The 27726-nt window shown below is 41.6% G+C and overlaps 1 protein-coding gene across 1 annotated transcript; it reads left to right on the top strand.

Moving 5' to 3' along the window:
* Positions 1–144: 144 nt before the first annotated feature.
* On the top strand, positions 145–27384 carry ISL1 (ISL LIM homeobox 1; the record flags this gene model as incomplete). The annotated part of the gene is made up of 6 exons (XM_083355539.1): positions 145–172; positions 1372–1561; positions 6322–6581; positions 12460–12746; positions 17884–18051; positions 27268–27384. 6 exons carry the CDS (start codon positions 145–147, stop codon positions 27382–27384), a joined length of 1050 nt encoding a protein of 349 aa, XP_083211665.1.
* Positions 27385–27726: the final 342 nt, after the last annotated feature.

Genomic DNA, 27726 nt, shown 5'->3' with positions numbered 1-27726 from the left:
TTTTTTCCCCTCCCCTCCCCCCTCCCCCAAACGGGGCAAAAAGCAGCCGCCGGGTTATTTTATTTTACTTTTTTTTTTCATCTTGGGAAAGTTCCTGTGCAGCCGTGCACCATTTCACTGTGGACACTATACCCTTGGGTAGAGATGGGCGATATGGGCGACCCACCGAAAAGTAAGAAAGCGACGGTTCCGAGTCCTTCAATCGGTTATTAGCCGGTCCTCGCGACTATTAAGGCGACGTAGGAGCAGTGAATAGTTGGAAGTAGGAAGACAGGGTGGCCCCCGGTGCGTGTTGCGATCCGTTTCGCCTTGGGGCATGGATGCTGGAGGGCTCCGCAGCGCTTCTCCTTCAAGGGAAAAGCCGCCGCTTAAAAAGTCGGCGGTACAAACGAGGGAGCGTGAAAACCGGAGTGGGGCAGCGGGGGAGATGCCTCATTTTTACGTACTGAAAATCTGTTCTGCTGAAGGTCGGTGGAAACCATCTTTCCCTCCGATACGAGAGGAATCTGGTGTCCTGCCTGGGGGGAGGAGGGGGGAAGGAAGCGAAAGGGTCCCGTGCAGAGGCCCGTCAGAGTCTCGGCAATGACTTTGAGCAAGTTGCGGCGCTGCTACCAATCTTTCGGATGTCCAGGAGTGCCACCCTAAACCCGAAGGATCCAATTTGCTCTCCAACAATAGATTTCTCTCCCTAACCACATTTGATTCGGAACGAAATCCCGGCTGCGCTCCGCCCCAGCTGTGGCAGACAGTTCGCTTCCCGCGCCGGCTGAATCCAAATTCTGGCAAAAGGGAGAGAAATTGAGGGTCGAGTGAAAACCACAAATCAAAGCCCACAGGCTGGGTTGGTTGGCCCGTTCTGCTCCCTAGATATGTAAGCATGTTGCCCGTGCTTAATTTTTCTGACCCACTGTTCGCCCCCACCCCCACGACTCAAAATTACCTCCGAGCGGTTGTTTTTTTTTTTGATTGCTCGAAAAGCGTGGAAAACGAGCACACTTGTCCGACACCCCCCCCCCTCTGTAAATTTCCTTTAACTTTGCGTTCTGCCTTCTCCTTCAGCCAGGGAAGCCTTTGATGGAGCCACCACACACACAACCTCATCCCGATTGCTGTCCTAAAACGCCGCGCGCTCTCTTGCACCCACTCCCTTCCCCTTCCTCTCATTCTCTATTTTTTTGCCCTCCCATCTCCCCCCTCCCTTGCCCGAAAATGCAACGCGACATCAACCGCCGCGACAAGCAGAGCCTTTTTCCAAAGAGCAGCGAACCAAGCTCAGGCGGCGGGGTTGACGGGGACTAATAAAACGCGTTTATCTCAGTAGGAGTGCGAACGCTTCGTCAATTATGTCTCTTCTCCTCCTTTGCCTTTCAGAAAAACGGCTGATTTCCTTGTGCGTCGGTTGCGGCAATCAAATCCACGACCAGTATATTCTGCGGGTTTCCCCGGATTTGGAATGGCACGCGGCGTGTTTGAAGTGCGCGGAATGTAACCAGTATTTGGACGAGACTTGTACGTGCTTTGTAAGGGATGGGAAGACCTACTGCAAGCGAGACTATATCAGGTACGGAGCCTCTCTTTCTTGCGTTGTCTCCCCTCCCCCTCCGCACCGTGCAGGGAGTTATGGCGACTGTAGATCCGGGGAAAGAGTGGAGGACGTCAGTGCTGGTTCGCTTCCAACCGAACAGCCGAGATTCTTCTGGTTCTTACAGGCGAACCTTTCTCGAGCTCCATTTTACCCCTTCAGAAGCCTGTATTGAGAAAGGTACACGCAGGCTCCTGAAACACACACACACACACACACACACAGACAACACACAACACACACACAACACACACACGAAGTTTAAGACATAAGCATATCCCGTAGTTAGAAGGGGGGGAGGAAAACATAGTAAACGGTGAGGGCCGAGGAAAATAAAGAGATGCAGACAAGAGAATTGCAGAGTGATGGCTTTCCCCCTTTTATATATATATACATATATTTCAGGGTGGTTTTTTTAAAATCTGTATGAGGTGGAGGCAAGTTGCATAAAAATATTTTCCCCTTCCTTTTTTTAAAAAAAATAAGCTCTCCACATACAGGCCGGTTTGCAAGTAAGCGACTCCATTCTCCTGAGTAAACATCTTCAGGGTTTAGGGGAATCAGTCAGAGGCTCGTTGAAGGCCGCCTCTTTCTGAATTCTTGTCTCTCTGTGTGTACATTTACTTCCTGGGTAATTGAGGAAGGACTCGCGGCCAGCTGCTTTGCCACAGTCAGGATTATTAACTTCTTGGCTTTAAAGGTAGGCAGGTGGGAAATAAATGTATTAATCCCACCTCACACCCTCAAAAGAAAAAAAAATTAAGATAAGACTCCTAGATAGAAGAAGCCGAACAAAAGTGTCCTAGAACTGTCTTAAGTCGGGCGCGATTATTATTATTTTTTTAAAAAATGTTCCATGGCCACTAAATTGGCTGGGAAGGAAATGTATGAACCTCTTTCGAGGGCAATCAGAAGACATCTACTGACACTCCGGTTCTCTGGTCTGAAAGCTTCATTCGAAAGAAGACCCAAAGCATCAAATAGCTTAAGAACCCGGGTTTGGGGGAGGGTGTGTGTGTGCGCGTGTCTCCCGGCTCCTCTTTTTCCACTGTTCTGCTGAGGGCTAGTTTGAGGCTTGTGTCATATTTACAGGGGCAGCTGCAATTTGTTGCCATTCAGAGGGATCCAGCCTTCTTTCCTGAAATAAGCGCCCCTCCCCTGAACTCTAGCTAATTAAGTGTATAATTGAAATGAGGTGGGAGGAAGTGGGGGTGGGAGGTTTCTCCTGCGCGGTAACCGGGGTGGGGGTGGGGGAAAAAAAGAGATTTTCTATTTTTCAGGAAAGTGCATTAGGAAAAGAAAATAACAACCACTCCCCTTGATGCCCATTCTAGCAGGCCCCTTGCTCTTTTAGAAAATAAACCAAGAATGTGGTTGCGATTTGTAAGGTTTTCCCCCATACAAAGTAGTCCTAACTCATCGGCGAAGGGAAAGGTGGAGGACAGCTATAAAATAGTAGCAGTGATAATTAATGGTAGCACTGGCATTTAAATAAAGTCCCGCTCTGTGATCGAAAAAAGCAAATTGCTTCGAAGGGGGAGGGAGAGGAGGAGAGGAAAACCCACACAAAGACTTTGTTTGCAGGACACCCCCCCCCTTAGGTAGGTCTACTCAGGAGCCAATCTTTTCAGTACCCTTTACTCTCAGGTAAGGCGTGTGGGTAGGATTACAGGCCTTAATCTTTTTAAATATTAACCCTTTGGGAGCTCTAGGACCGCCTCTCCTTTCTTATCTTATCTGCCTTGATGAATTGGACAGAGGAGATCAAATTGCCCCTCAGCTGTTAGCGAACAATCGCTACATTTAGATAATGGAAGCAGCTTCCTTCCTACTCTGAAAATCTGGGAGCTGATTATTTTTTAAAAAAATAAATAAATAAATAAATAAATAAATCCTGCTGTTCTGGCCACCGCTGACCTGACAGCTAAACCGACAAATATTTAAGAGAGAAAGGAAATGAGCCTTTATTTCTCATTTTCATCGATATATATTTTTGCGGCGATCGAGGGGCGGGGGGGGGGGGGGGAAACGAGGAGACGCGAAGCTACTGTGTACCCTTAGTAGGTTTGATCTTCGCGGAGGGGGCAAAGGTTGGCGACTTGAGGCGGGCTTGAGCCGAGGACACAATCCAGACGGAGTGGGCGCTGCTTAAGGTCCCTTAAGCAGGAACGTCGGGAGGTGGCGGCGGCGGTGCTTTAAACGACGCTCAGTCTTGACGTGGGCGTATTTTTTTCGGGAGCAACTTTCCATGGATCGGAACCTTCTCTCGGGTTCCTTTTGGGTTCCCCTTCTCTCTCCCCCCCTCCTTCCCTTCCCTTCCCCTCCCCCCCCCAAAAAAAACTCGGTTTACGACTTGGATCGCAATTCTGAAATGCGAAGACTTGAGGTCGGCGACGAGAATTCCCCCAATATCCCCCCTCAGAAAGGCCGCTAGAGAACGAGCTCCAGATTCCTCAGCTTCTCTGCCTGCCCTGGTTCCTGAAGGACGGCTAACCCCAGAGCTTCGGGCGGCCTTCTTCTGGAAGGCGGCGTCTGCTTAATGCATTTTCAGAATCTAGGGCTTTCTGAACCGGGGGGGATTTTTTTTTTTAAAAAAAAAAAACGGGGCTGGGCAACGGGAACAAATAATTTACGGTATCTCCCAGCTATCCATTTGTCTGTCCCCCTCGCCAACATTATAGCAGGTTGACTCGGAAGTAAAGGCCACTGGCGCCTTTCGGTAGGATTGTCCCAGTCCCTCTGCTTAACACTGCTGCATTTAATTCGGCCTCTCTCTCTCTTGTAAATCTCGATTTGAAAGCAAATCCCGTATCTTTCCAGCTAACGCCAAACGTTATTTCGAAAGGGCTTATTATTACTCAAGTGTAAGTCAAGTTCAAGGGGTTAGATTGAAGCATATTTGCTTGAAAAGGCTGATTCGTGGACCTGGAGGGTCTTGCCGGCTCCCAAGAAACGTTTTCCAACGGGGGTGGGGTGGGTGGGGGTGGGCGGGGGTGGGCTTTTCCCATCTTTGGTCTTTCCAGCAGTTCCTTCCTGGCCCAGGGCCCAAAAAGAGTCCTATCCCTTCTTTCTTCACTTAAGAAAAAAAACAACAGCCGGTAGTTTGGGCCTTTGTAATTATTATTATTATCCATTCTTTTTCTCCCTCGGGTTTATTTTTAAGAAGAGAGGTTTCACAGTGATAAGATAAGGAACGGCTGCTATGGAGAGTCTAACCGCGTCCCTACAAGAGAAATTATCCTCACTGGCGAGCAAGGGAGCGAAGCGAGAGGATGACAGAACGAGCAGAGAAGGTTGTCCATCCGCCTTTTCATGCTCCCCTTAACCACATCGCTCGCTTGAGCGGTGCTCCAGAAGTTTCTGGCATGTCCCTGCTCTTGAAGCGTTTCGGATCTATTTTGGAGGGAAGCTTGGAAGATTCGGCGTATGGTTTTTTCTTTCTTTCTTTCCTTCTTTCGAAAGGATAGCTTACATTCCGAGGTAGAGCAGGCTGAGCTAAATCAAAACGATTCGTTGCCCTTACAGATATTCGGGAGTGTTAAAAATATTTTTTTAAAAAAAAATAATCGCGGATTTGCTAGCGGCCCCCACTCTCTCCTAGAAAGAACCGAATTAGCTGGGCGTCCTTCAATTCGTCTAAGCAAACCTCAGCCTTGACGAAAAGGTAGGCCTCGCCACTCGCTTTTGCTAATCCAGAACCAGGAAGCCAGAGAGACTAAGTGCCCCACCGGCCACCATTTACAAATTAATAAACGAATTTCACGATTTTTCTCGAGCAACAAAACCAAACACGCTTGAAAAGTTTCAACCGTAGCGCTTCTTACTAACAGCCATCTTCAAGCCTGTGTTTAGCCCTTTGAGTCTTACTTTCCAAAACAAAACCCCAGCTACCGCGAATGGCTGCTTCCAAAATCTCCATTCCTTGGCCCATTCTATAAGAGGAATGTTTCTCCTTTGGGATTTTAGAGCCCCTGAGATTTTGGAGCATGCAAAGGCATATGGTTTCTATGCATCCTTATAAGAGAAGGTAAATTAGGAGCTCAGCGGAGCTTTGCTTTGAAGTGGCCCAGGTCTGAAGCAGCGTGTTTGTGTGTTTTTAAAGGATGAGGTGGGGTTTTGTTTTTGTTTTTTTAAAAATTACGACTTTACACTTTAATCTCCCTCGTTCTAATCGGTCCAGAGTTAACCGTGGGTGATTCCCTTCCTTGCCATTCTCAGAGGCGCAGCTACACTTCAGAAGGTCGCTTTAGCACTTTCGCGGAAAAATCCTAAATTCTACCCGGGAATCTGTAGGGCAATTCTCCACTGTTGGCGAAAGAGACACTCACAAAAATAAATTAAAACCAGAATATATATATATTTTTAAAAAAATAAAAAATAAATAAAAATGCACCCCTCCCCCAAAGTTCCTTTCCTTCCCGCCGGGCAGGCAGTGCATCGGCGGCCTCGATTCTTTCTTCAAGATGCGAAAACAGCAGCTCCAAATCTGGACTGGGGTCCTCCCTCCATTTAAACGGGTGAGAGAGCCAGCTGGATTGGTTCCATAGAAAAAGGTTGCTTGGGCTGGCACCTGAAAACGCGGGGTCTGGCGGATCGGGTCGGAAAAGGACTTGAATCGAACAGGGGTCTGAAATGATTTTTTTCCCCTCTCTATTTTTTTCTCTTCCTCCTCCTCCTCCTCCTTGTTCCCTTCCCCTCCTCTTTTTCTCACCTCTCTCCCCGTTGGGGTCCGGACTCAGGTTATACGGCATCAAATGCGCCAAATGCAACATTGGTTTCAGCAAGAACGACTTCGTGATGCGCGCCCGCTCCAAAGTCTACCATATTGAGTGCTTTCGCTGCGTGGCCTGCAGCCGCCAGCTTATTCCAGGGGACGAGTTTGCGCTGCGAGAGGACGGCCTCTTTTGCCGGGCGGACCACGACGTGGTGGAAAGAGCCAGTCTCGGCGCCGGGGATCCCCTCAGCCCCTTGCACCCCGCCAGGCCGCTCCAGATGGCAGGTACTCTTAGGCTTTTCTGGGAGGAGCTGGGTTGGTGTTGTGCTCCTTTGTAACTACTGTCTTGCCAGGTCCAGTCTAACCCTTAACTGCCCGGTTCTGTGCAGTGTTTAGCCTCTTACAGAAAAAGGAGTTTTCTGCAGGAGCTCCAAAGGACGGACCCCAAGGAAGGGCGGAATCCTGTGGTTGGGGCTGTAAAGCAGCGGCTTTCTTCACAGTACAAGCAGCCTTGGGACTCCTTAAAAACGAACGCATTTCATTGGGTCATGAGCTTCCATTATTCACCGTCTTGATTTATCAAATGTGAAATTAGAAGTATGGAATTAGAGGTGGAAAGAAACAAAAGTGAGAATTCCACCCCCCACCCAAGAAGGGACAAGCTACAGGTCTGGCCCTGAAGAGCCAACTCCATTGCCCACTGAGCTTTAACTTCATAACAAATAAATAAGATGAAGCTAGTTCTAAGTAGTTATAATTATAGTAGAGGTATGTTAATGGGCATGGAAAGACATACACTAAAGGGCATGAAAGTCTGCTTAGTTTGGGCTAGATATGTGCCTAAGAAAGATGCATTTGAAGAATGGTAGAGAGAAATATTGCTAAGCACATTGATTTGTGCTTAGATTGTAAGCCGCCCTGAGTCTTCGGAGAAGGGTGAGATATAAATGGGATTAAAAAAAAAAAAGCTCTGCATGACTGTTGGATTCTCTTCCTTTCAAGTCAGTGAGACGGACAACAGAGTTCTTGAATTTTTATATATATATATAAAAATTGGGTGGAATTCAAAATTAAGCAAAAAAAGTAAGCGTTGACTTCTGGTGTAGTCTCTGCAGTTTTCTCAGCAAGATTTTTGGATTGTTAAACTGGCCTTCCTCTTAGGACTGAGAGAGAGAGTGATTGGTCCAAGATCACCCACCTGGCTTTGTGCCTAAGGTGGGACTGGAACTTACAGGCTCCTGGCTCCTAGCCCAGCAGCTTAACCATTACACCAAATAGTTTTCTCCACATTAAATCCTCCTATAGAGAGTAAAAAGGTTATTTCCAAATCAGTTTCTTCCCTCTGTATGAAATCTCTTGGAAGCCAATGAAAATTGGTGGCAAAATCCAAATCCACAGTTAAACAGCTACCATTGCTATATTCAGATAACAAGCCTCAATCAAAGGAATGGTCCTTAAGTTAAAAGTCTGCTTTCCATGAAATACTGAGCCACAAGCTTACCAAGTTCACCTTACTCCTGCCTAATATACTAAATTCATTAGACTGGACAACCATTGTCCAATAACCATACTCTTATTTTTTTAATCTGAACTTCCCAGCAGCCCTTCCCAAGGCCTGAGTTGGCACAGAATTTGGTGTGAGGATTTTGGTGAAACCAGTAACACAATTCTAGATGTGTTTATGGAGAAAGGATAGGACAGGGAGGAACCTTGTGCTCTCTTCCAAAATTAACACGTTTATTGCTGCATGAGCTTTTGTAGATCACTTTATCATGAAGTTACGGTAAGTTCAGTAGGATTTATTCCCAGGAAGAGTAAATGCAGAATCGCCATCTAATTTGTTTTATCCCTAAGATTAGGCACTCTGCCTGACAAACCCAAACATTTGCAAATACATTTTGAACTATATTATATTTGCATTCACATTATTTTGCACAACTGAGGCCTGTTCAGGTTTGCTTAGAAAAGTTCCAATGTTTTGAAAGAATTTTATTTCAACGTTTATTTTAAATGTTGACATAAGTTTAGAAAGAAGTTCCAGAACCATCAGTGGTTCTTGTGCTTTTGGATAACAAGTGCAGATACCGGCACTGGTCAGTATCTGCACCTGCTGAAGTTAATGCATAAATCCAACTTATTCAGTATGTTTGCAAACCCTTTTCTGTGACAGTCACAGTGTAATTCTTCACTTGTTCACTCAAAATTAGGTTTTTACTAAATATCCATGGGATTTATTTCCACATGGATTAAATGGCAGGCTTAACTCCCCTGAATTCAGTAGACCAGGGGTAGGCAACCTCAGCTCTTTTATGACTCTTGGACTTCAACTCCCAGAATTCCTGAGTCAGCTATGATGACTCAGGAATTCTGGGAGTTGAAGTCCATGAGTCATCAAAGAGCCGAGGTTGCCTACCCCTGCAGTAGACCTTCCTTATGAGAAAATACAGCTGGGATCACATCCCTCCAGTGAGTGTACTTAGGATCCAGAGATGAAACATTGTTTATATAAAGTTAACCTGTGAATCTGAGGGCATTCAGGAGAAGCGTTTGAATTGGTATAGTTTGCTTGTCAGAGACGAGGATTCAATCCATCTCCTGTTGAAGTCAATACAAAACTTTAGTTGGCTGATATGGATCAAAAGTCCACTATAGTCCAAAGGTAAATAATGTGTTATCTTTGGTAGCTTATCAACTGATTATTAAGCTACTAGGCATATTGTAAATGGATAAACAGAAATACTCTGTGTGTGCTTTCTCTCTCTGTGTGTATCTTGTGCTGCCAGGTATATGGTGTAGGTTAATCAAATACTAATTGCAGATAAAAGTAGGGAAATCAGAGTCCACTGTTGGTCTTATTAAAGAAAATTATATTGGTCTCTGTCGGAGTATTGTACAATTTCCTTAGATGTCTGTTCAAACATTAATTTCAGTGAGGTCATTAGGGCTTCCTAGAATAGCTGCCTAAAAAGAATTATATATTTTTTGAACAAATCTATTTCAGCATCCCCCAATGGGAGGATAGGGAGAGATTGAGTGAATAGAGAGGGAATGTGCTCCCAGTGGGATGCTGCCAATATGTCAACCACCCACTGATCTCTTCCAAGGATGTTTCTTTTGAATGAAGCATCGGGATGGGGAAGGCTGCTACAAACAGGGAAACTCCTAATACAGGGAAAACTCTTCCAGCAGTAATTACAACTGTCAACAAGCTAAGCTTTGGAACTGCTTTCCAGAAGACCCTGTTGCCTCTTTCCAAAGCTTTCTGTGATTCGGGTAGGAATTTTAGCTGAAGGTTTTAGAGTCAGTTTAAGAATTGGCATTATTTTGCTTTACTTCTCTTCCTCTTCTGCCCGATTCCCACCCCCACTCAAATTTTGAGAAAAACTTCCCAGCCCCTTTGCTGTCAGCCCTTTCTCCACTTCAGATTATTTATTTATAGGAGGCATTTTCCCCATCCGCCAGAGTAAATAAAACCTCTGAACCAACCTTTTCCCCAGTCTGTTGGAAATGGAGGGTGGCTATGCTGCATGGCAAAATAATAATAATAATAATAATAATAATAATAATAATAATAATAATAATAATAATAATAATAATAATGATGATGCAGAGGGCCCTAGATTTTTGGGGGGAGGGTAATTACCATAGTAGGTAAAGAAGTTGGTTCCAATTTTAAGGCCTGTTGTTTTCCTTTCACATGTCCATGACTAAGCTAGGACATGACAACAGTGTGATGTAATGTATTCTCAGGCAGACTCCTTAAATATGAAAATAGCAAGAAGGCTTACCCCTTTATAGGCCTACTTGGAAGTAATCCCATTGATTGTAGCACAATTTCCTTCCCAAACAAATGTGCATAAAAACCACAGAGTCAAGTAAGCTCCACATTTGGACTACTTTCTTTGTTTCTATACCAGACAGACTGCTTTGATGAATAGACAAATCTGAGAAAAGAGGTGGGTATTTGAAAGAAGAACCCTCACATAGACCAGATCTAAACCTATGATAGTTTATTTGACATCAAGTTGTTTACTGGTAGGTATGGTTGTTTTTAATCTATTTGTAGTCTCTTTAAAGTTGGAAGCAAAAAATATTTCAAGGAAAAGTTGATTGGAAGAGGTATTTTATACCTTTCTATTTTATACCATTTTCTGCCAAGTGAAAAGAATATGACTAGAACTTTTCTTCCTTGCAGGATGCTTTACTGACTAGTTGACCAGAGAGAAGCTATTTCTGAGTAAATGGTTGCACAGAAATGCAACTTACGTTCCAATGAATAAGATTGTTTTCAAATGTATTTATCTGCATTCAGTTAGAAATAAGAAACCAGGATGTTCATGAAGGTCATATACTCACTGCAATCTTAAGAAGGATGTCAGTTGAAAATATTATCTTTTAAAAATTTAATTAAACCCTACAGGGCTTTTGGTTTGACTGGTTGGGTTGGTGAAATAGCTTTTCAGAAAGAACTGCTAAATGAACAGATTTTTTCTTAAACCTTTCTTTCGAGCAAGGGACAAAGATTGGCATTTTTTTTTTAAAATCTCACTTTCAATAGATATTTCTGTGTATAATCAAGGTGCATAACTGGGTGTGGAAGAGCCATCTTAACATGGAATCTTATAACAAAGCAGCTGGATCATTGTCTTGATATTCCTCTGGTTGCATTCCACAGACTAATTCCTTGTTTACTGATTTAACCCAATTACTGAAGGCTGCAAAACATACTGAACCATAACAGAATCAGTCTATCTGGCTTCACACAATGCATTGAAGCATAATCTAGCAATCCACAATTAAACAGAGGGAGGTTGTGTGAACTCAGCCTTGGCCTGCCCTACATTGTACCCGGGAAGGACAAATGTTTTGAGCGTTAGGAGTAAGATAGATGTGGTAGCAGTTTTTCCCTTCCTTGGGGTCTTTCGAAACCCATCAGTCACAGATAATAAATAAAGGAAGCTTCCAGCAATTGTCTTTCAGATTCCCACAACTCTCTAAACACTTGGCAGAAATCCACATGTTTCTCCCTGCCCCCTCCACAGATGATTTGGTGTGGGGTGATGGTGGTGGTGGTGGCTGGGGCTGAGCTAATATGCCGGAATTTTACTTTGACGAGATGTCTACTAAATGGACTATGAGCTCACTAAGAAAAATGCATGTAATTGGGAAACATTCCTTCCCAAGAAATTGAAAACTGTGCTTGTAAATAGGGGTATCCACAAAAACTGGGTAAAAAAATAAATAAATCAAATTGGTAGTTGTGTGTCTGTCATCTTGACTTTTTTTTACCATATCTCTGCTTGTCAACACTAGGTACTAGAGGCTTCCAGGCCAAGCAGGGTTGGCTCCTTAGGCTTGAGAGGCAGCCTGGCTATTTGTGAGCAGCAGGGCAAAGGGAGTTGCTTCGGAATGGCCAGCTGGATTCATTCTGAGAATATGTGTGTATGTGTGTGTGTGTGTGTGTGTGTGAGGGGGTGTTGTTGGTTAAGCAGGTAAAGCTTCAAACTAAGCTGTAGTTTAGTTTAGTTAGTATAGTTTAGGATAGGGCAGGGGTAGGCAACCTTGGCTCTTTTATGACTCATGGACTTCAACTCCCAGCTATGCTGGCTCAGGAATTCTGGGAGTTGAAGTCCATGAGTCATAAAAGAGCTGAGGTTGCCTACCAATGGGATAGGGCAGGGGTAGGCAACCTCGGCTCTTTTATGACTCATGGACTACAACTCCCAGAATTCCTGAGTCAGCATAGCTGACTCAGGAATTCTGGGAGTTGAAGTCCATGAGTCATAAAAGAGCCGAGGTTGCCTACCCCTGGGATAGGGTTTCCCAACCCTGGCAACTTTAAGACCTGCGGACTTCAACTCCCAGAATTCCCCAGCCAGCCAGCCTTTAAGTCTGCACGTCTTAAAGTTGCCAGTGTTGGGAAAGTCTGGTTTAGGAGCTGAGGGTGAACGAGTGTTTCAAGGAGGAGCGAAGCCTTGGGGGGAAATTTCCAGCCGATTCCTGAAGGCAGGCGCTTAGACTATCCCCTCAAGGCAGGATCCAGTCGTTCCGCTGGACTGGGCAGAAGATGTCCCCCAAACTGCAGGGTTGCTCTTTGTGCATTTGTCTTCTGGTCTTTCCTAGCCACTGACCAGGCGCCTCTGCTTCCCTCCCTCCCTTACAGCAGAACCTATCTCCGCCAGGCAGCCGGCTCTCCGGCCTCACGTCCATAAGCAGCCGGAAAAGACTACCCGCGTCCGGACCGTCCTCAACGAAAAGCAGCTCCACACTTTGAGGACCTGCTATGCCGCCAATCCCCGGCCCGACGCCCTCATGAAGGAGCAGCTGGTGGAAATGACCGGGCTCAGCCCCAGAGTGATCCGGGTCTGGTTTCAAAATAAGCGTTGCAAGGACAAAAAACGGAGCATCATGATGAAGCAGCTGCAGCAGCAGCAGCCCAACGACAAGACGGTAAGCGGCCACGGCTCCTTCTCCTCCCGTCCTCTAGGGGGCAGCCGTCTTCAAGCGAGGCGTGCGTTTTCAGGCGGAGCTGAGGGCTGGGTTCAGGGTGTCGTGAGAACCCATCCCTTCTGTAGTTCACCGCCTCGAGTTTGTACCCAGCTCTCTTGAATTAAAAGGGTTGTGCATTCCGGTCGAGAGGATGTATTCCTGCAACACACTGAACCACAAATGACCACCTCCAAATTTTAGCTTAGCCTGGTGGAGAAACCTGCCTGTGTGGTTAACTGTAATGTGGATAGCTACAGTTCATTGAGTTGTGATAAGCAATTGATTACTGTAAGGTTGATGTAACTGAAATAGATATGTAGGTGAACACAGCCATAAACTAAGCTCACCTATCTTCTGTTCAGTTATAAGATGGCTTGTTCAGTTTTGACTTAGTCTATAGTTTGGTATGGCTTTAGGTGTAACCTGTTGTATGTGTGGCTTCAACCATGACTAAACCATGGCCTAGGGCAGTGTTTCTCAACCTTGACAACTCTTAAGATGTGTGGACTTCAACTCTCAGAATTCTCCAGCCAGTCAAGTCCACACAATTTAAGAAATGTCAAGATTGAGAAACACTGCCTTAGGATGATTTGTAAATAAGGTCTTAGTTTCCCTCCTCACCCCTTTTTATTTTTGCTTGAAAGCCCCTTGAGATTTAGGGGCGGATATTGTGAGCGTGTGTGCGTGATGTTGCTCCAATGGGTGTTTTGTTTTGCTGGATACATTCTGAGTGCCAATTAATTATGCTCTCAATCCAGTTAAATGGGGGGGGGGCAGTGTGGAGAGGAAGGGAGGGAGGGAGGGAGGGAGAGAAAAGAAAATTTCTTTCCTTGAAGGCAGACCTGTGCTTTTTATAATAGCTCCAGTAGTGAGGAGGCTGGTGGAATCCATAGGAAGAGGGCCTTTTTCCGAAGAAAAAGAAGAGTAATTTTGAAAATGGGGTTTGTTTTGATGATAGGAGACCTGGGTTTAACTCTGTTTTAGGCTCATTATTAGAGCTGCCCTGATTTGCACTGGGCAGAGCAGAATGCAACAAAACAAGTTAGAAAAGAGATTGAGATAACTAAAGAAGAGGTGTAATTCTATCAATATCCAGTGCTAGCCATCACGTGAATAAGTTATAGTTGAAACCAAAGAGGTTTAAACATATCCCTAGAAATAATATTAATTTGGAGGGAAAATAATTTCAGTGATTATCAGTATCAGTGGGTGTTATTCTCTCCAGGTAGAGGTACCTTTGTGAAGAGTTTTTACTCATTCCCAGGATATACAAGGAGTTGACATATTGTCTTCTAACTCTTGTATATTTTCCTACTTTTCCCTTTGCTTTTCTTTTAGAAAGAATTGATTCAGGAAACCTTAATTTGGGAACATTAGATCCGTAGTTAGGCCCATTTCATTCAGTAGAACTAAATCTTGCTGAATGCTTACTCTGAAGCAGATCCCAGTAAATTTGAGGGGATGTACCCTAAATTATGCCCTACCCACATTGGGGATTTATATATCCTTGTTGGAACCAGGTGGAGCCAAAATAAAGCCCAAAATTGTAATCCTGAATCACATTGGCAAAGGGAAGACCCCTTTTTCAGTGGGGGTGGTATTTATTAAAGGAAAAGTCATGGACCTGAGCCTGTAGTTGCAGTATTTACTGCAGTAAATACTGCAGTAGTTGCAGTATTTAAGTGAATATTGTGAAAGACTATTTTTGAATCAAATGAGAAAAATAGACTACTTTCCCCAGACCCACTTCCACCTTCCCTTTTACATGTTCATGAAGAAACCCTAATTGTTGCTCACCTTAGTTCTCAAATGTGGGAAGCAGTATTTAATTTGTTTTAAAGGCTGAAAGCCCTGGTTAAATGGAACTTCAAGAGTGGCGTTTTACCACTGCTGAATGTCATAATCCTACAGTTTAAAGGAATATAAATTGCTCTGAATTTGGAAGGTATTTTGGATGCAAGTCCTCTAAAATACCTACAGGATTTTGGTCTCCCCACCCAAACAGAAACAACACATAAAAAGAAGCCTTGAATTCTGACAAAGCAGAGAGGATGACTTTTCACTGGCATAGCCTTGACTTAAATTAAATAAATGAAATAAAGGGAGCCAGTTTGGTCTAATGGTTAAAGCACCAGGCTAGAAAGGAAGAAACCAAGTTGAATTCAAATTTTGCTTTAGCCATGAAAGCCAGCTAGGGACCTTGAGCCAGTCACTCTCTCGCAGCTCAACTCGCCTCACTGGAGGAAGATTTGTTGGTTATTATGTTTGCTGCCTTGAATTATTAATAATTATTAATAAATAATGGTAAATTAATTGAAATAAAATTAATAATTATTAATAAAGGTAGTAAAGGTAGTTTTTTATATAAATAAAAAACAAACATCAAAGATAAATGAGCAGCCCAATGTGCTGACTTAGTGTTGCAGCATAAGGAATCAAGCACTGCTTAAGTCCAGACTGGTATGGACTGCTTTGCAGTGGTGCAATTGGCAGTTCCTAGATTTAGAATTTAATGATTGGAGCTGCAGACTCCACTGGAATTGTACTGCCTCCTTAGAGTCTCCTGTTTCCAAACATAATCTGGCAGTTTTGATGACCCTCTGGCGGCTTCTTTTGAATGAAGAATTCTGCCCCTAACTCAAGGCCTGTTGTGGTCCATCTGTATCCAACTGTTTCTTCACACAGCCAGGGAAGGAACAAAAATGTCAGTTTGATCAAATGAGTTATTTATCTTAAAAATAATAAAGGCAGCAGATAAATAAAAACATCAGTCTCTTTCCCTCTTGTGGTGGCCTTAAGAAGAATGTCATTTATTTGTATCTTCAAAATGCTTAGGAATGAAGACTAAGCTAAAGCTATCCTGTGGGCTTAATCCAGAATCAATGTGTGTGTGAGAGAGAGAATCATGGTGATTCCAAGCACGTTCAGACTTAAATTTCATAATCTTTATTTTAAGAACAAGGGTGACCAACCTTGGCAACTTTAAGACTTGTGGACTTCAACTCTCCTGGCTGGCTGGGAAATTCTGGGAGTTGAAGTCCACAAGTCTTAAAGTTGCCAAGGTTGGACACCACTGTTTTAGAGTAAACCTTGAAGTCCTTTCCTACTGTTGTGATTCAGGGTCAGCCTGTGTGTTCAGCATTTGGGTCGGACGACTCAGAGGAGGAGGAGGGGGGTGTTGGAGAGGTTGCTGAGGGGGTTGGAGAGCTTGCTGATGAGAGCCCTCAGCCAGGCCCCTCCCACCTGGTCATGACGCAGACCCAGCTGTGTGAGCCTGACAGCGTGGATGAAGATGACCCACAGCTGGCCCTGTTCAAGGATGCCCGACGCAGGAGGCAGTCAATCAGGAGTAAACAGAGGAAGGCAATGGGGCACCTCGGAAGGAGGCAGAGAGAAGCCACGCCCTGAACTGTATAAAAGGGGAATGCGTGGGAGGGCTGGTTTGCTGAAGGCAACCATTTGAATAGTTCCTGTTTCATGGTTCGTGTTTGCTCTCTTTGCTCTGTTTATGTTTTTATGTTAATAAATTTGGCAGGCTTAGTTCCAGCCTCTTGCCTTCTTGTAAAAGGGGTTGTCCCTGCCTTATCTGCAGGGCCGGTAGCAGGCTGGTACAGAACACCTACTCTTTTGCACTTTCTCTCCCTCTCCAATCCCCAAGCTGATAAGAAAGCTTTGCATGTGTCTTATTTGCCTTTTACTCCCACCTTATTTATAGATACAGTTTAATCATTCACGTCACAAGTTGAGATTTTAGGCATATGTTGGGGAGTGGCGGTAGCTGAATAAGAGTTCCTGCATGATTCCGAAATTTTAATGTTTACAGCTTTGGGTTTTTTTGTTTTTTGTTTACTTTATATATGAATGTAACCAAGCGCTAATATGCCTTGACAGCACACATCCAGATGATCATAAGATGGGAGCGAAGAGTTAGAGAACCTCTGCCTCTGTTTCCATATGAATGTTTGGAGGCCAGAACTGGTAGCTCTAATGTAACTCCCAATAATGAAACCAAGTTTCCTGGTGAAGAAGAGTATTAAGACACATTTACTCAAAAGGAAGTCTCAAATAAGTGAACAAGTCAATACTGTGGTATAGCTAGCCGATGCTTCCTTCTGATTAAATTACTAAATAGAGACAGCAGAAACTGGAGTGGGATGGAAAGAGGGTGTCAAAGAAAATAGGAGTATGTATGGGTAAGAAGGCATGGTGGTTGTAGCCTTCTTTACTAATAATTTCCTCAAAAGTAAGCCTCACTAAGGATACTGGGACTTACTCTCAGGTAAAAGTGAATCCTAGAATGTGATTTCAACAGCTCTCATTTCTGGGTTCAAAATCAGGAGGAATCTTTGAGTTCCTTTTCCAGTGAGTTTTATTAAATTGTATATGCTTTTGTGATTATGCCTTTAATAAAATCACTTACTTGGAAAAGCTGCTACCAGACTCCTGATTATTATTTTTTTGCTGTCATTTGACTATCATAGCTCTCTCATTATAATGCCTAAGTGTATTATTATTATGTTTTAATGAAAGGATCCTGCTCCAATAATGTATATTTTAAATTGGGAACTGGGTTTGGATTCTATGAAAATATAGACAAGGATTTCTCCCTACCTTTCTGGAACTGGAAAAACCATCTTAAACTCAGTGATGACATTTTTTCCCCCCAATAGACTCATTGTCCTATAGATCTCTGAGAACAATAGCTTTGTCTGGATTGGCTGACAGATGGGGATGCCACATGTTTGGAGAACACTGGGGATATGTAGAATGGCAACATAGATTGCAGAACTAGAGAGGCACCCTTCTGTTACTAAATGCAACTGAAAATTTACGTGAAATGGGAATTTTGCTGATGTGCAAGCCTTTTTGGGGTTGTTTCAGGTTAGAAATGGGTCTGTCTCTAAATAGTGTACTACTATCATTAAGCGGATAAACTATGAAGCCCTCTTGTTCCAGGTGCTATGGAAGTCAGAGGAACTTAGAAGATTGGTGGAGGATGTGCATTAAAGCCAAGCACAGCTGATAGCTTTTTTGATGTGCCAGGCATCTATGGTCTCTTTAGTATGGTTGCTCATTGCCTGTGCTGCCTTGTTTGCAGAACATCCAGGGGATGACAGGCACTCCCATGGTGGCAGCCAGTCCAGAGAGACACGACGGCGGCTTGCAAGCAAACCCAGTGGAGGTGCAGAGTTACCAGCCGCCCTGGAAAGTCCTCAGCGATTTCGCCTTGCAGAGTGACATAGATCAACCAGCTTTTCAGCAACTCGTAAGTGTCAATTCCCTGCAGTCATGAATGGCCCACTGTGTATACAAAAACGAGTCCTGGTGCTCATTCCTTTGAAACATTTTGGTATCCTTGTTTAACCCTCTCCCACCCTCCTCGCTGCCACATCTTCAAGGCCTGGATACCAATTCTCCTGTGATTCCCCTCTTCTATAGCAAAAAACGGGCACTTTACTATCTTCATCTCCATATTCTACCTTTACTAACCTGACTGGATTCATTCCTGCTGCTGCTAGGCATCCTGGGAGATGGAGTCCAATTCACATGGAAGGGTACCCAGGTGGGGAAGGTTGCTCAGTGTGAAGGGCATGGAGACATACATAGAGTAGGATGCATCCAGTTAGGAGTGTCTTATTTGCCACTTGACACTATATCACGCCAAACATGCCAAAGCAAAGAAGCCTAGGATATGGTTGTCCTATTGAAAGAATAGACTTTGTGTTTGGTTACTGTTGGTTACTGATACTTGGGTCATGGCCATTGCCTCTTTTTTTAATTAATTCAGAGAGAAGGCAGTTTCCATAAATTTTGAAAAATATCCTTGCAAGTGAATTTTCAGAAATGATAGATAACAGACAGCATCACAGAATAAGCTTTTTCCCTTCATTTTCTTCCATGCATGCACTGCTCCTCCAACACTGCAAGAAGCTGGTCTCTCTTAAGATAAAGCCTGTTACAATTCTAACAAAATATGCTCCTTGTTTCCTTTCCAGATTAGAATGTATTTATGTTTATAAGTGATAGGCTCTTTGGGTGGCTTGAAGGAAAGCCTAATCTCCCTAGATGAAGATTTGATCAATTATCTAATTGATCAATAGGGCTGAGCCGCTAAAGGGCATCTGGCAATAGCTGTTGTTATTCTGAAAAATTGCCATATTTTTTCTAACATTAAACTACTTCATAAGACCGAGAGACCATCTTGGATGTGATTAGAATATTTTTACTTTATTCATGTCTTTGGTATTTAAGAAAACTAGCTTTGTACTGCCTTATAGCCTTTTCTCATCTTATAATTTAATAAATTGTTATTTATTAACATAATGCTTTCATGTACAACTTCCCATTAAAAACAGCAAAATCCACTCTCCCACTCAAACCCCATTTTTACCAATCTTTCCAGTCTGATGCTCCTGTATGACTATAAGATATATTTCCAGAAGTCAGCTCCATTATAAATTGAAAATCCTGGAAATTCCATTCTATACTGTACATCGAGAGGGGCCGAGGGTGGGGTGGGAGGATGGACGGGCCAAGTATGTTCAGCACAGGTGATACAGGAATACCTCTCCCATCCCCCACAGGTCTTTATGACCAAGAATTGAACCTGCATTTCCTATAACCAACTCCAACAAAGTACGCCTGGTAGATGCTCCGACCTGTCAATGTTTTTGCCTGAGATCTTAAAACTGGTTAAGATTGTGGGCATTTGTATGGACATTGCGGAATTGTTGCCAAGTTATTTTTGAACCCACCAAGTGAGTACACTGATGAAATACAATGTTAATAATGGAATTTAGGTTGATACAGTCTAGGCTGTGTGTGTAGTGTATAGAACAAATCTTAAATATAAATATAAATTGTGAGATTTTATATATATATCTTATTTCCTGTTTCGGCCTAACCGAAGACCATCCACAGGCAGTAGGACAGCTCATATTTGTGTAAATTTTTTAGATTGCTAACAAAGAATTAAAGGGAGACTGATATGCATTTCAAACTTATTTGTTTTCATCAGTCAGCCATACCCTTCTGAGATTCGAACCTGGGCTGATTGCACATTAGGCAGTTGTTTTAACCTCTAGGCCACAAGCTCTTTCTCACTTTGTTATCTGAGAAGCAAGGGAGATATGTTTTTAAATGCAGTATATATATATATATATATATATATATATATATATATATATAATGTGTGTGTGTGTGTCACTTTTTTTGATGGTAGCAATATTATTATTTTTTTAAAAAAATCCCCACAGGTTTTCATTGCTATATTTTTATACAACTTAATCCCTTTTATTTATCCCAAATAGTCATGTGGATTACTTTCTATGTATTGTCATATTAGCCTGTGTAAAATTTTGTTCAAATGCACAGTTTTTTTCAAATTGTATATATTATGTTAATATTAACATAATATTAATGGACCAGTTTTGACTAAATAGCCAACAGGAATGTATCAGTGTTCCATTCTTGGCTCCCTTTCCTATGCTTAATCTTTTGATAGCTCATATGGGACCATATTGTCTGCAATACTTATGTCTAAGTGATTTAAGGACAGAAATTTAGCCATAATTCAGTTTCTTCACCTAGGTGTGTTAAAACCAGATCTTAAACATAAGAAGATATGTTTTAGATAAAGGTTTTTAAATGACTGAAATTCATAATAGGAATGGTAGGACATCTGAGAATGGATTGGTGAAGTGTTACCAAATTCAAAGAAAACATCAACTTTTTTGTTCTAGAAATGGACCTGCAAGCTTCTTTTAATGATATAGCAAATGGTTTGTTTCAATAATAATAAAAATAATTTTATTAAGAATTATTGCAATGTAATTTATACTGCAACCCTGCCAAATCTTGATGTGAAAAGACTTATTTAACTTTGACAAACCAACTTCCAAAGAAATGCACTGAGAGAAATCTGAATGTACTTTTTTTAAAAAGGAAAATGTAAAGGCAGCATAAAGGGGACCCCTGCAAATGAAAAAGTATAAAATACATTCCAAAAAACCCCATATTAGTTACCTACCATCTGGAATAGACTTCCAACCCCCTTTACTAGGAGGAAAGTTTTAGTTTTTCTATTTTATTTCCAAGACTGTACTTAGATGAAATTTTATTGGCATTTCAATGCTTCTTTTAAAGATACAAGAAAATGATAGTATTTTATGGGAGGAAATGGGATTCAAAACACAGTGGAGGATTTCATGGTAAAGTACAATGTGAAAAAATATATCACTATGACAAAAATAGGGAAAAAGTCGTGAGTGGGAGAAAAATCCATAGGGAATGATTCATAATGAGAATCCGGCTCAGGAACGTTGTGTTTTTATGTAATTTGTTGAAAGTGGGTTTAACTAGGGTGGTTTTCAAACTTGGCAAGTTTAAGATGTGTGGACTTCAACTGCCAGAATTCACCATCCAGCATGCTGGCTAGAGAATTCTGAGAGTTGCAATCTACACATGTTAAAGTTATTCAGGTTGAGAAACACTGTTCTAACCTTTTGGTGTTGCCGATATTGAGCCCAAGGAAGACACATCTTGACATTCATATTGATATTGTACTAGGCAAAAGCAGCTTTTTGATCCATCAATATAACTAAGTGTGATTCCAGAATCCCTTGTGATGCCACAGAAGTTTCTGTGATATGTTTTTCAGGAAATGAATCTTTTGGAGTTTGCCACCTAAGTGATGGTTTCTAATCTGAATGGTTCATGATGGAATTCACTCACAGTAGCTCCAGTTACAATGAGAAAACAAGGCCTTGGCATCTTTGGCTACATAGTCTATGAGGACTTTTGATTTGATACAGTAAAGTTCTTTCTTTCTTTTTTAGGCACTGATGTGATAAGGGGGAATAGGGTTTTAGACCACATGGTGCAATTATATCCCATTCTGAATTCCGATGATTTGCCTAATTTTGGTTTGTAGCAAAGGAAGGCATTCCTCACACTTTCTATTTCAGACATAGGTTTTTCATGTGTACAAATTTTCTTTCAATCTAATTGGGTTGATACATATGCATAAAAATCTCTATCGAAGAGTCCATCTCAACTGCAATTAATACTGCACTGGCATCTGACTTTCAGTTTTTCAGTGTTAGTTTTCCCCTTCCAAAAAAGACTCCTGATTTTCTATTTCATACCTAGGACGTTTAGAATTTCTATTTGTGATGCTTTAGGGGATACTCTAATGTTATGTACTGTAGATAGTGGAGCTCTATTATAAATGTCCACATCTTGCTACAACTTCCTTGGTGATCCAGGTTTTCAGATCAGGAAAATCTTTGTGGGATGAGTTTCTTCATAATGTTTTTATTTCAGATTTAATTGATGTTTGGGAAGCCAGGGAGGCTGCAGACAATCAGAGAAAAGTTTGTCAAATGAAAGACAAGGCATTCACACATGACATTAGATTCTTCTGTCATCTCATAACTAAACAAAATGTTAAATTTAGCACTCCACCAATCAGAATTGTACTAATATTTTTGTGTCCCTTTGGGAAAAGAAGGGAGCAACAATTCTTTTTCATCAAATTGAAGAAGACAATAATTTTTAAACACAGCGTTGTTATAAAAAAAACACCTACTCCTTATCTTTATGTTCCAGGGAGTCTATGGTGGATCTAGGTCAGTGGTCTATGAAGAATTAAATGCCATTATGTTCAACAGAACATATGCTCTGTAAGATTGTATTACACCACATGTTTCGGAGTCATGTGACCACCTTTTGTGAACTTCTGATAGGCAAGTCAATGGGGAAACCAGTTTCATTTAACAACCACGTTACTAACTTACCAACTGCAGTGATTCACTTAACAACTGTGGTAAGAGAAGTCATAAAATGAACTCACTTAACAAATGTTTCCCTGAGCAACAGAAATTTTGGGCTCAGTTTTGGTCCTAAGTTGAGAAACACCTGTACAGGGTTTCAATGCTTGTTAAATTTTCATTTAAAATCCCAGCACATTTTACTTGGTAATATATTTACCTTGATATTGGAAGGAATAACTTTCATTAAGTTAAAAAAAATACACATCGCAGATGGTTGATTCTGGTTTTAGTGATCCAGACGGATCCTGAGAATCATTGGCTAACTTTCCAAAATTGTACAGGACTCCATAAATGCGATCAGTGTCCCTTCATAAAGGATGGCTCTATATACAGAAATGAGCGTCTTTTCATACATGTTAATTCTAGTACTGCAGTTTTTAAATCTTGCTACTTTAAAAAGAGATAATTTTCTGATGATTCTTTTCCAGGGGAAAAGTAATGGGAAAAATCTACACACAGAGATACACACACACCGTAACATAACCCTAATAGTTCTAGGAGAAGGGTTAGTACACTTCTGGATGAGAATTTTTTTCCTCACAGCTAGTATTTGAGATGTCTTGTGCATACTATATTTCCCTTGTGCATACAATACTTCCCTTAGGAAGTGGTACAGGGACTTGTGTAAACCTCTTGCCTTTCATTGTGCAATAATCTCTCCAATGTAATGCAGCTCCCCTTAACCAAAACATCAGTTAAATATTGAAGAAGATTAAATTGGGCTTTTTCCAGATGGGAGTAGAAGGGAAGAGGGTAGCAGGAAGAAACCAGAGTAAGAAAGAGTTCTATAACAAAGACAAAATAGGAGCAGTTTGCTTGCAAGCATAAAGTTGCTCAAAACACCACCAATTTAAATTTTTAGAGTAGCTTGAAATGAGATAGAAAATAAGACTGCAAAAGGTAAAGCTCTTTTTCAGCAGAAGAAAATTTTCAGGAAATTATAGCATGGCATTACTCTGAATGTTGCTCTCAGTAATCTTAGCATGAATTTTGTCTTTTAAAATACTGCCTTATTCCATATTTGTTGACCTGCAGATATCTAAACATAACATGTAGACTGATACATATATAAAAAGCCTTGACAAAAAGCCTTGACAAGTTTTATATATATATATATATATATATATATATATATATATATATATATATATGGATCTTTGGTTATTCGGGTTTTTCCCCGCGTAGAACTAAAGGTGTAGGCGCAATGTTTCAACGGAATCCCATCCGTCATCATCAGGCTGGTGGCTTTAGCTTCCTTCTCCCAGAAGAAGGAAGCTAAAGCCACCAGCCTGATGATGACGGATGGGATTCCGTTGAAACGTTGCGCCTACACCTTTAGTTCTACGCGGGGAAAAACCCGAATAACCAAAGATCCACATACGAACACCCGCGAAAACCTCAGAAAATATATATATATATATATATATATATATATATATATATATATATATATATATATATATATATATATATATATATATATAAAAGGTAAAGGTTCCCCCGCACATGCGTGCTAGTCGTTTCCGACTCTAGGGGCCGGTGCTCATCTCCGTTTCACAGCCGAAGAGCCAGCACTTGTCCGAGGACGTCTCCGTGGTCATTTGGCCGGCATGACTAGACGCCAAAGGCGCATGGAACGCTGTTACCTTCCCACCGTAGTGGTCCCTATTTTTCTACTTGCATTTTTACGTGCTTTCGAACTGCTAGGTTGGCAGAAGCTGGGACGAGTAACAGGCGCTCACTCTGTTACGCGGCACTTGGGATTCGACCCGGCAAACTGCCTATATATATATATATATATATATATATATATATATATATATATATATATATATAATAACTGACTGGCCTCTAGTGGAATTGCATTAATTTCAGAACTGATTCCCAAACTCATTTAAAGTAAATTATTCAATAATATTCATTTAATAGTGTTTACTTCCCACTTGAATTGAAGCCTTAGGATTTAGTGCAACTTGTTAATTTATCAATCAATGGTATTTGTAGAGTGTGTACAATTGGAGAAAGACTTATGGTCTATAGATTGCCAGCCCAGCTATTGTATCTTGGAGGTACAGTAATAAAAATAGACATATGCAAAACTGCCTTATATGTATGTATAGATAGACAGAAAATGAGAAAGAGAAATTTTAAATAGGCAGCTTTAAAATTTGTGAGTAATGGTTTGGCAGTTGGTTATTTTTTATTATTATGTTCATAATTCAGTCCTTAGTGGCAAAACTCCCACTAAGGGTAGAATAATTTCACCCTTGGCTAGAATTTTAATTTATTATATTGGGATCCCATCATACATCTGGGAGCTCAAAGTGGCACACATGAGAAGACGTGTCTCCTTTTTGATCCTAAAAGAACAGACCTGGGGCCAAGAATAAGCAGCAGCTCCAGAAGGACAAAGTGTGTTCCATAGGGTTATGTCTTCCTCATGCAATCCCAACACCTTTGTCGTAACCCTGTCATGGTGGTTGTCATTTTCCTATTCTCTGCCAAACTCATGGGAAATATTAGATGGTAAGGTGACTTAAAGTTTGGTATGACCTTTGGTTTAGATATCCAAATCTCTCCTGGGTCTGGTGGAATTAAAACATAAGTGTGGATTAAAATTATTTAATATGCATAATTTCAATTGCCCATTAGCATATATGGATATGCATTAGAGGAGCACTGCTTTGCAAGTGGCTTTATGGAGAATTTTTTTCACAGACCCGGATATATGATGAATTCCATCATTAGTGTTATTCCACATTCGTCTGCTTTGTGGGATCTTGGCAGGAGACTTATTTTAAAGCATGCTACTTGCAGATTTGTAAAAGAGCGGGACCCAGCCTGAGACCAATGGACATAGCATAAATCTGCAGAATTGATCCAAAATACTTGGTGCCTGAGGGTGAGCCCATACCTTTTCCTGTCATATTCAGATTCTTTGTGCACCCTAGGCAGAAAACCTCTTCCTGGTTCTGTCAGTAATAGTCTCCAAGCATTTTCTGTCATTTTCGGATGCTTCCAAATTAGCTGCCTATGGAAGGCCTCTTTGTCCCCATCCCCTGAATTGCTCTAATATAGAAACATTCAAAATTTTCTCTACTTGCTTCATCTGGAACCATATCTTCAAGTGAATAGTTCCCCACCCCCACCCCTACTGGTATCAGTATATTGTTAGTGCAATACAAACCAGCACGGTTTCATCAGAATTCACTACATTTAACAAGGCTGACTCAATGTAAAAATTCACAGGGCTGTAGTCTGTCTTTAGAGTAGAGGTCCCAAAGCTCTTCAGTTCGTGAACCCTTTCCCAAAGTTTCAAATTCTTCATTGGGTTCCAACATTTATTATATGAAAATTATATAATGCGTTTAATAAATTCAATACATTGTACTTTAATAGTATTGTGAATAACATAAACCACTGTCTCTTGGCTAGTCCCATCAACCCTTGGGTGTCAGTACTGACCGCTTTGGAGCATTCTGTTTTGGAGGCATTCTGTTTTGGATGCATTCTGTTTTGGAGCCTTGGTGGAGCAGTGGGCTAATGCCTCCTTAAGTAACACCAGCTGCCTGCAATTAGTGCAGGTTCACATCCCACCAGGCTCAAGGTTGACTCAGCCTTCCATCCTTCTGAGGTAGGTAAAATGAGGACCCAGATTGTTGGGGGCAATAAGCTGACTTTGTAATAATGCCGCTTGGCGGGGGCCGAAAGCCCTAATAAGCAGGCATATACATAGAATGAAGGCTATTGCTAAGCACATTGGTTTGTGCTTAAATTGTAAGCCGCCCTGAGTCTTCGGAGAAGGGCGGGATATAAATGGGATTAAAATAAAATAAAATAAAATAAAATAAAATAAAATATTCTTTTCATCACTTGCTGCTGCTTCTGCTGCTGAGAGCAATACTAAAACTGACCTGCTGATTACTATCTCTGACTGCTCAATATTCAGTAGAATCCACAGTTGTTTGGAAACTATTACATATCAAATTCAGTGGCTTTTACTATATGGGAATTGCTTAATATTACATTTCCATTTTTCTTTATTCGAGTTGTAATTGCTGATTTTACTTTATGTTCTCAGTGACCCAATTTTCCATTTGGAATACATTCACAAACCCACTGGCATAGTTCATGATTAACTCAGGCTAACTTTGTGGAATGGAAAGCAATAAATAAGTAAATAAATAAGTAAAAGTTAATTTATGTAAATAAGTACATAAATAAATAAAATGACTTTAGTTCAGAGATCCCTTCTTTTCCTATTCTTACACTGTTATTTTGGCTGGGGAGAAAAACGTAGCAGCTCATGTAAAAAGAAGCAGAACACAAAGCAAAAGAGATTTGCATAGGATGAGAAGGTTAGCATTTTAAATGATATTTTGTGGTAATATTTATGTAATGTGGATGTCTCTAAGTAAGAATTTGCCTCGAAGAAACATAACCAATGATGTTTTGAAAGTCAGAGAAACAAAGACGTTGGATTTGATCTAAGCTTTCTTGCCCTTGTCATAGATCCATGACATCTTTGGAAGCTAGTAATAACTGAAGTCCCATTAATCTCCAGTACAACTAAATCTGGATCAAACCCCTTTCCTTTTCTTCGTTGTAAACTTTCTTTCTTTCTCTCTCTCTTTAAACATGTTTGGCAGGTTAATTTTTCAGAAGGAGGCCCAGGTTCCAATTCCACCGGAAGTGAGGTAGCATCTATGTCCTCCCAACTCCCGGATACACCTAACAGCATGGTAGCCAGTCCAATTGAGGCATGAGGAACTTCCTTGCGCTGTTGTGGGCCTTGAAAACTTTCGCCCCCTGCTGGAGAGAGTGGGAAAGCTGTCAAGTTTGGGGACTCAAGACAAAAATGTAGAAAAGGAAGGAAGGAAAAAAAAATATTTAAGACAACTTTATTCATGAACCTAAAGCAAAGAAAACTCCATGAACTGTCTGGGGAGTCTTGTTCAGTTTTTTGTTTGTTTGTTTGTTTGTTTTGCAATGATAAGGTAGCAACACTGTGAAGACAATCATGGGATCTAATAATACTCCAAGAACAAATGAAAATGCTGTTAACATGATGATGATGATGATGATGATGATGATGAAAACGACGACAG

Source organism: Vipera ursinii (genome assembly GCF_947247035.1).
Source record: "Vipera ursinii genome assembly, chromosome: 2".
Taxonomy (NCBI): domain Eukaryota; kingdom Metazoa; phylum Chordata; class Lepidosauria; order Squamata; family Viperidae; genus Vipera; species Vipera ursinii.
The sequence above is the reverse complement of the archived record's forward strand: the minus strand, read 5'-3'. Positions and strand labels throughout refer to the sequence as shown.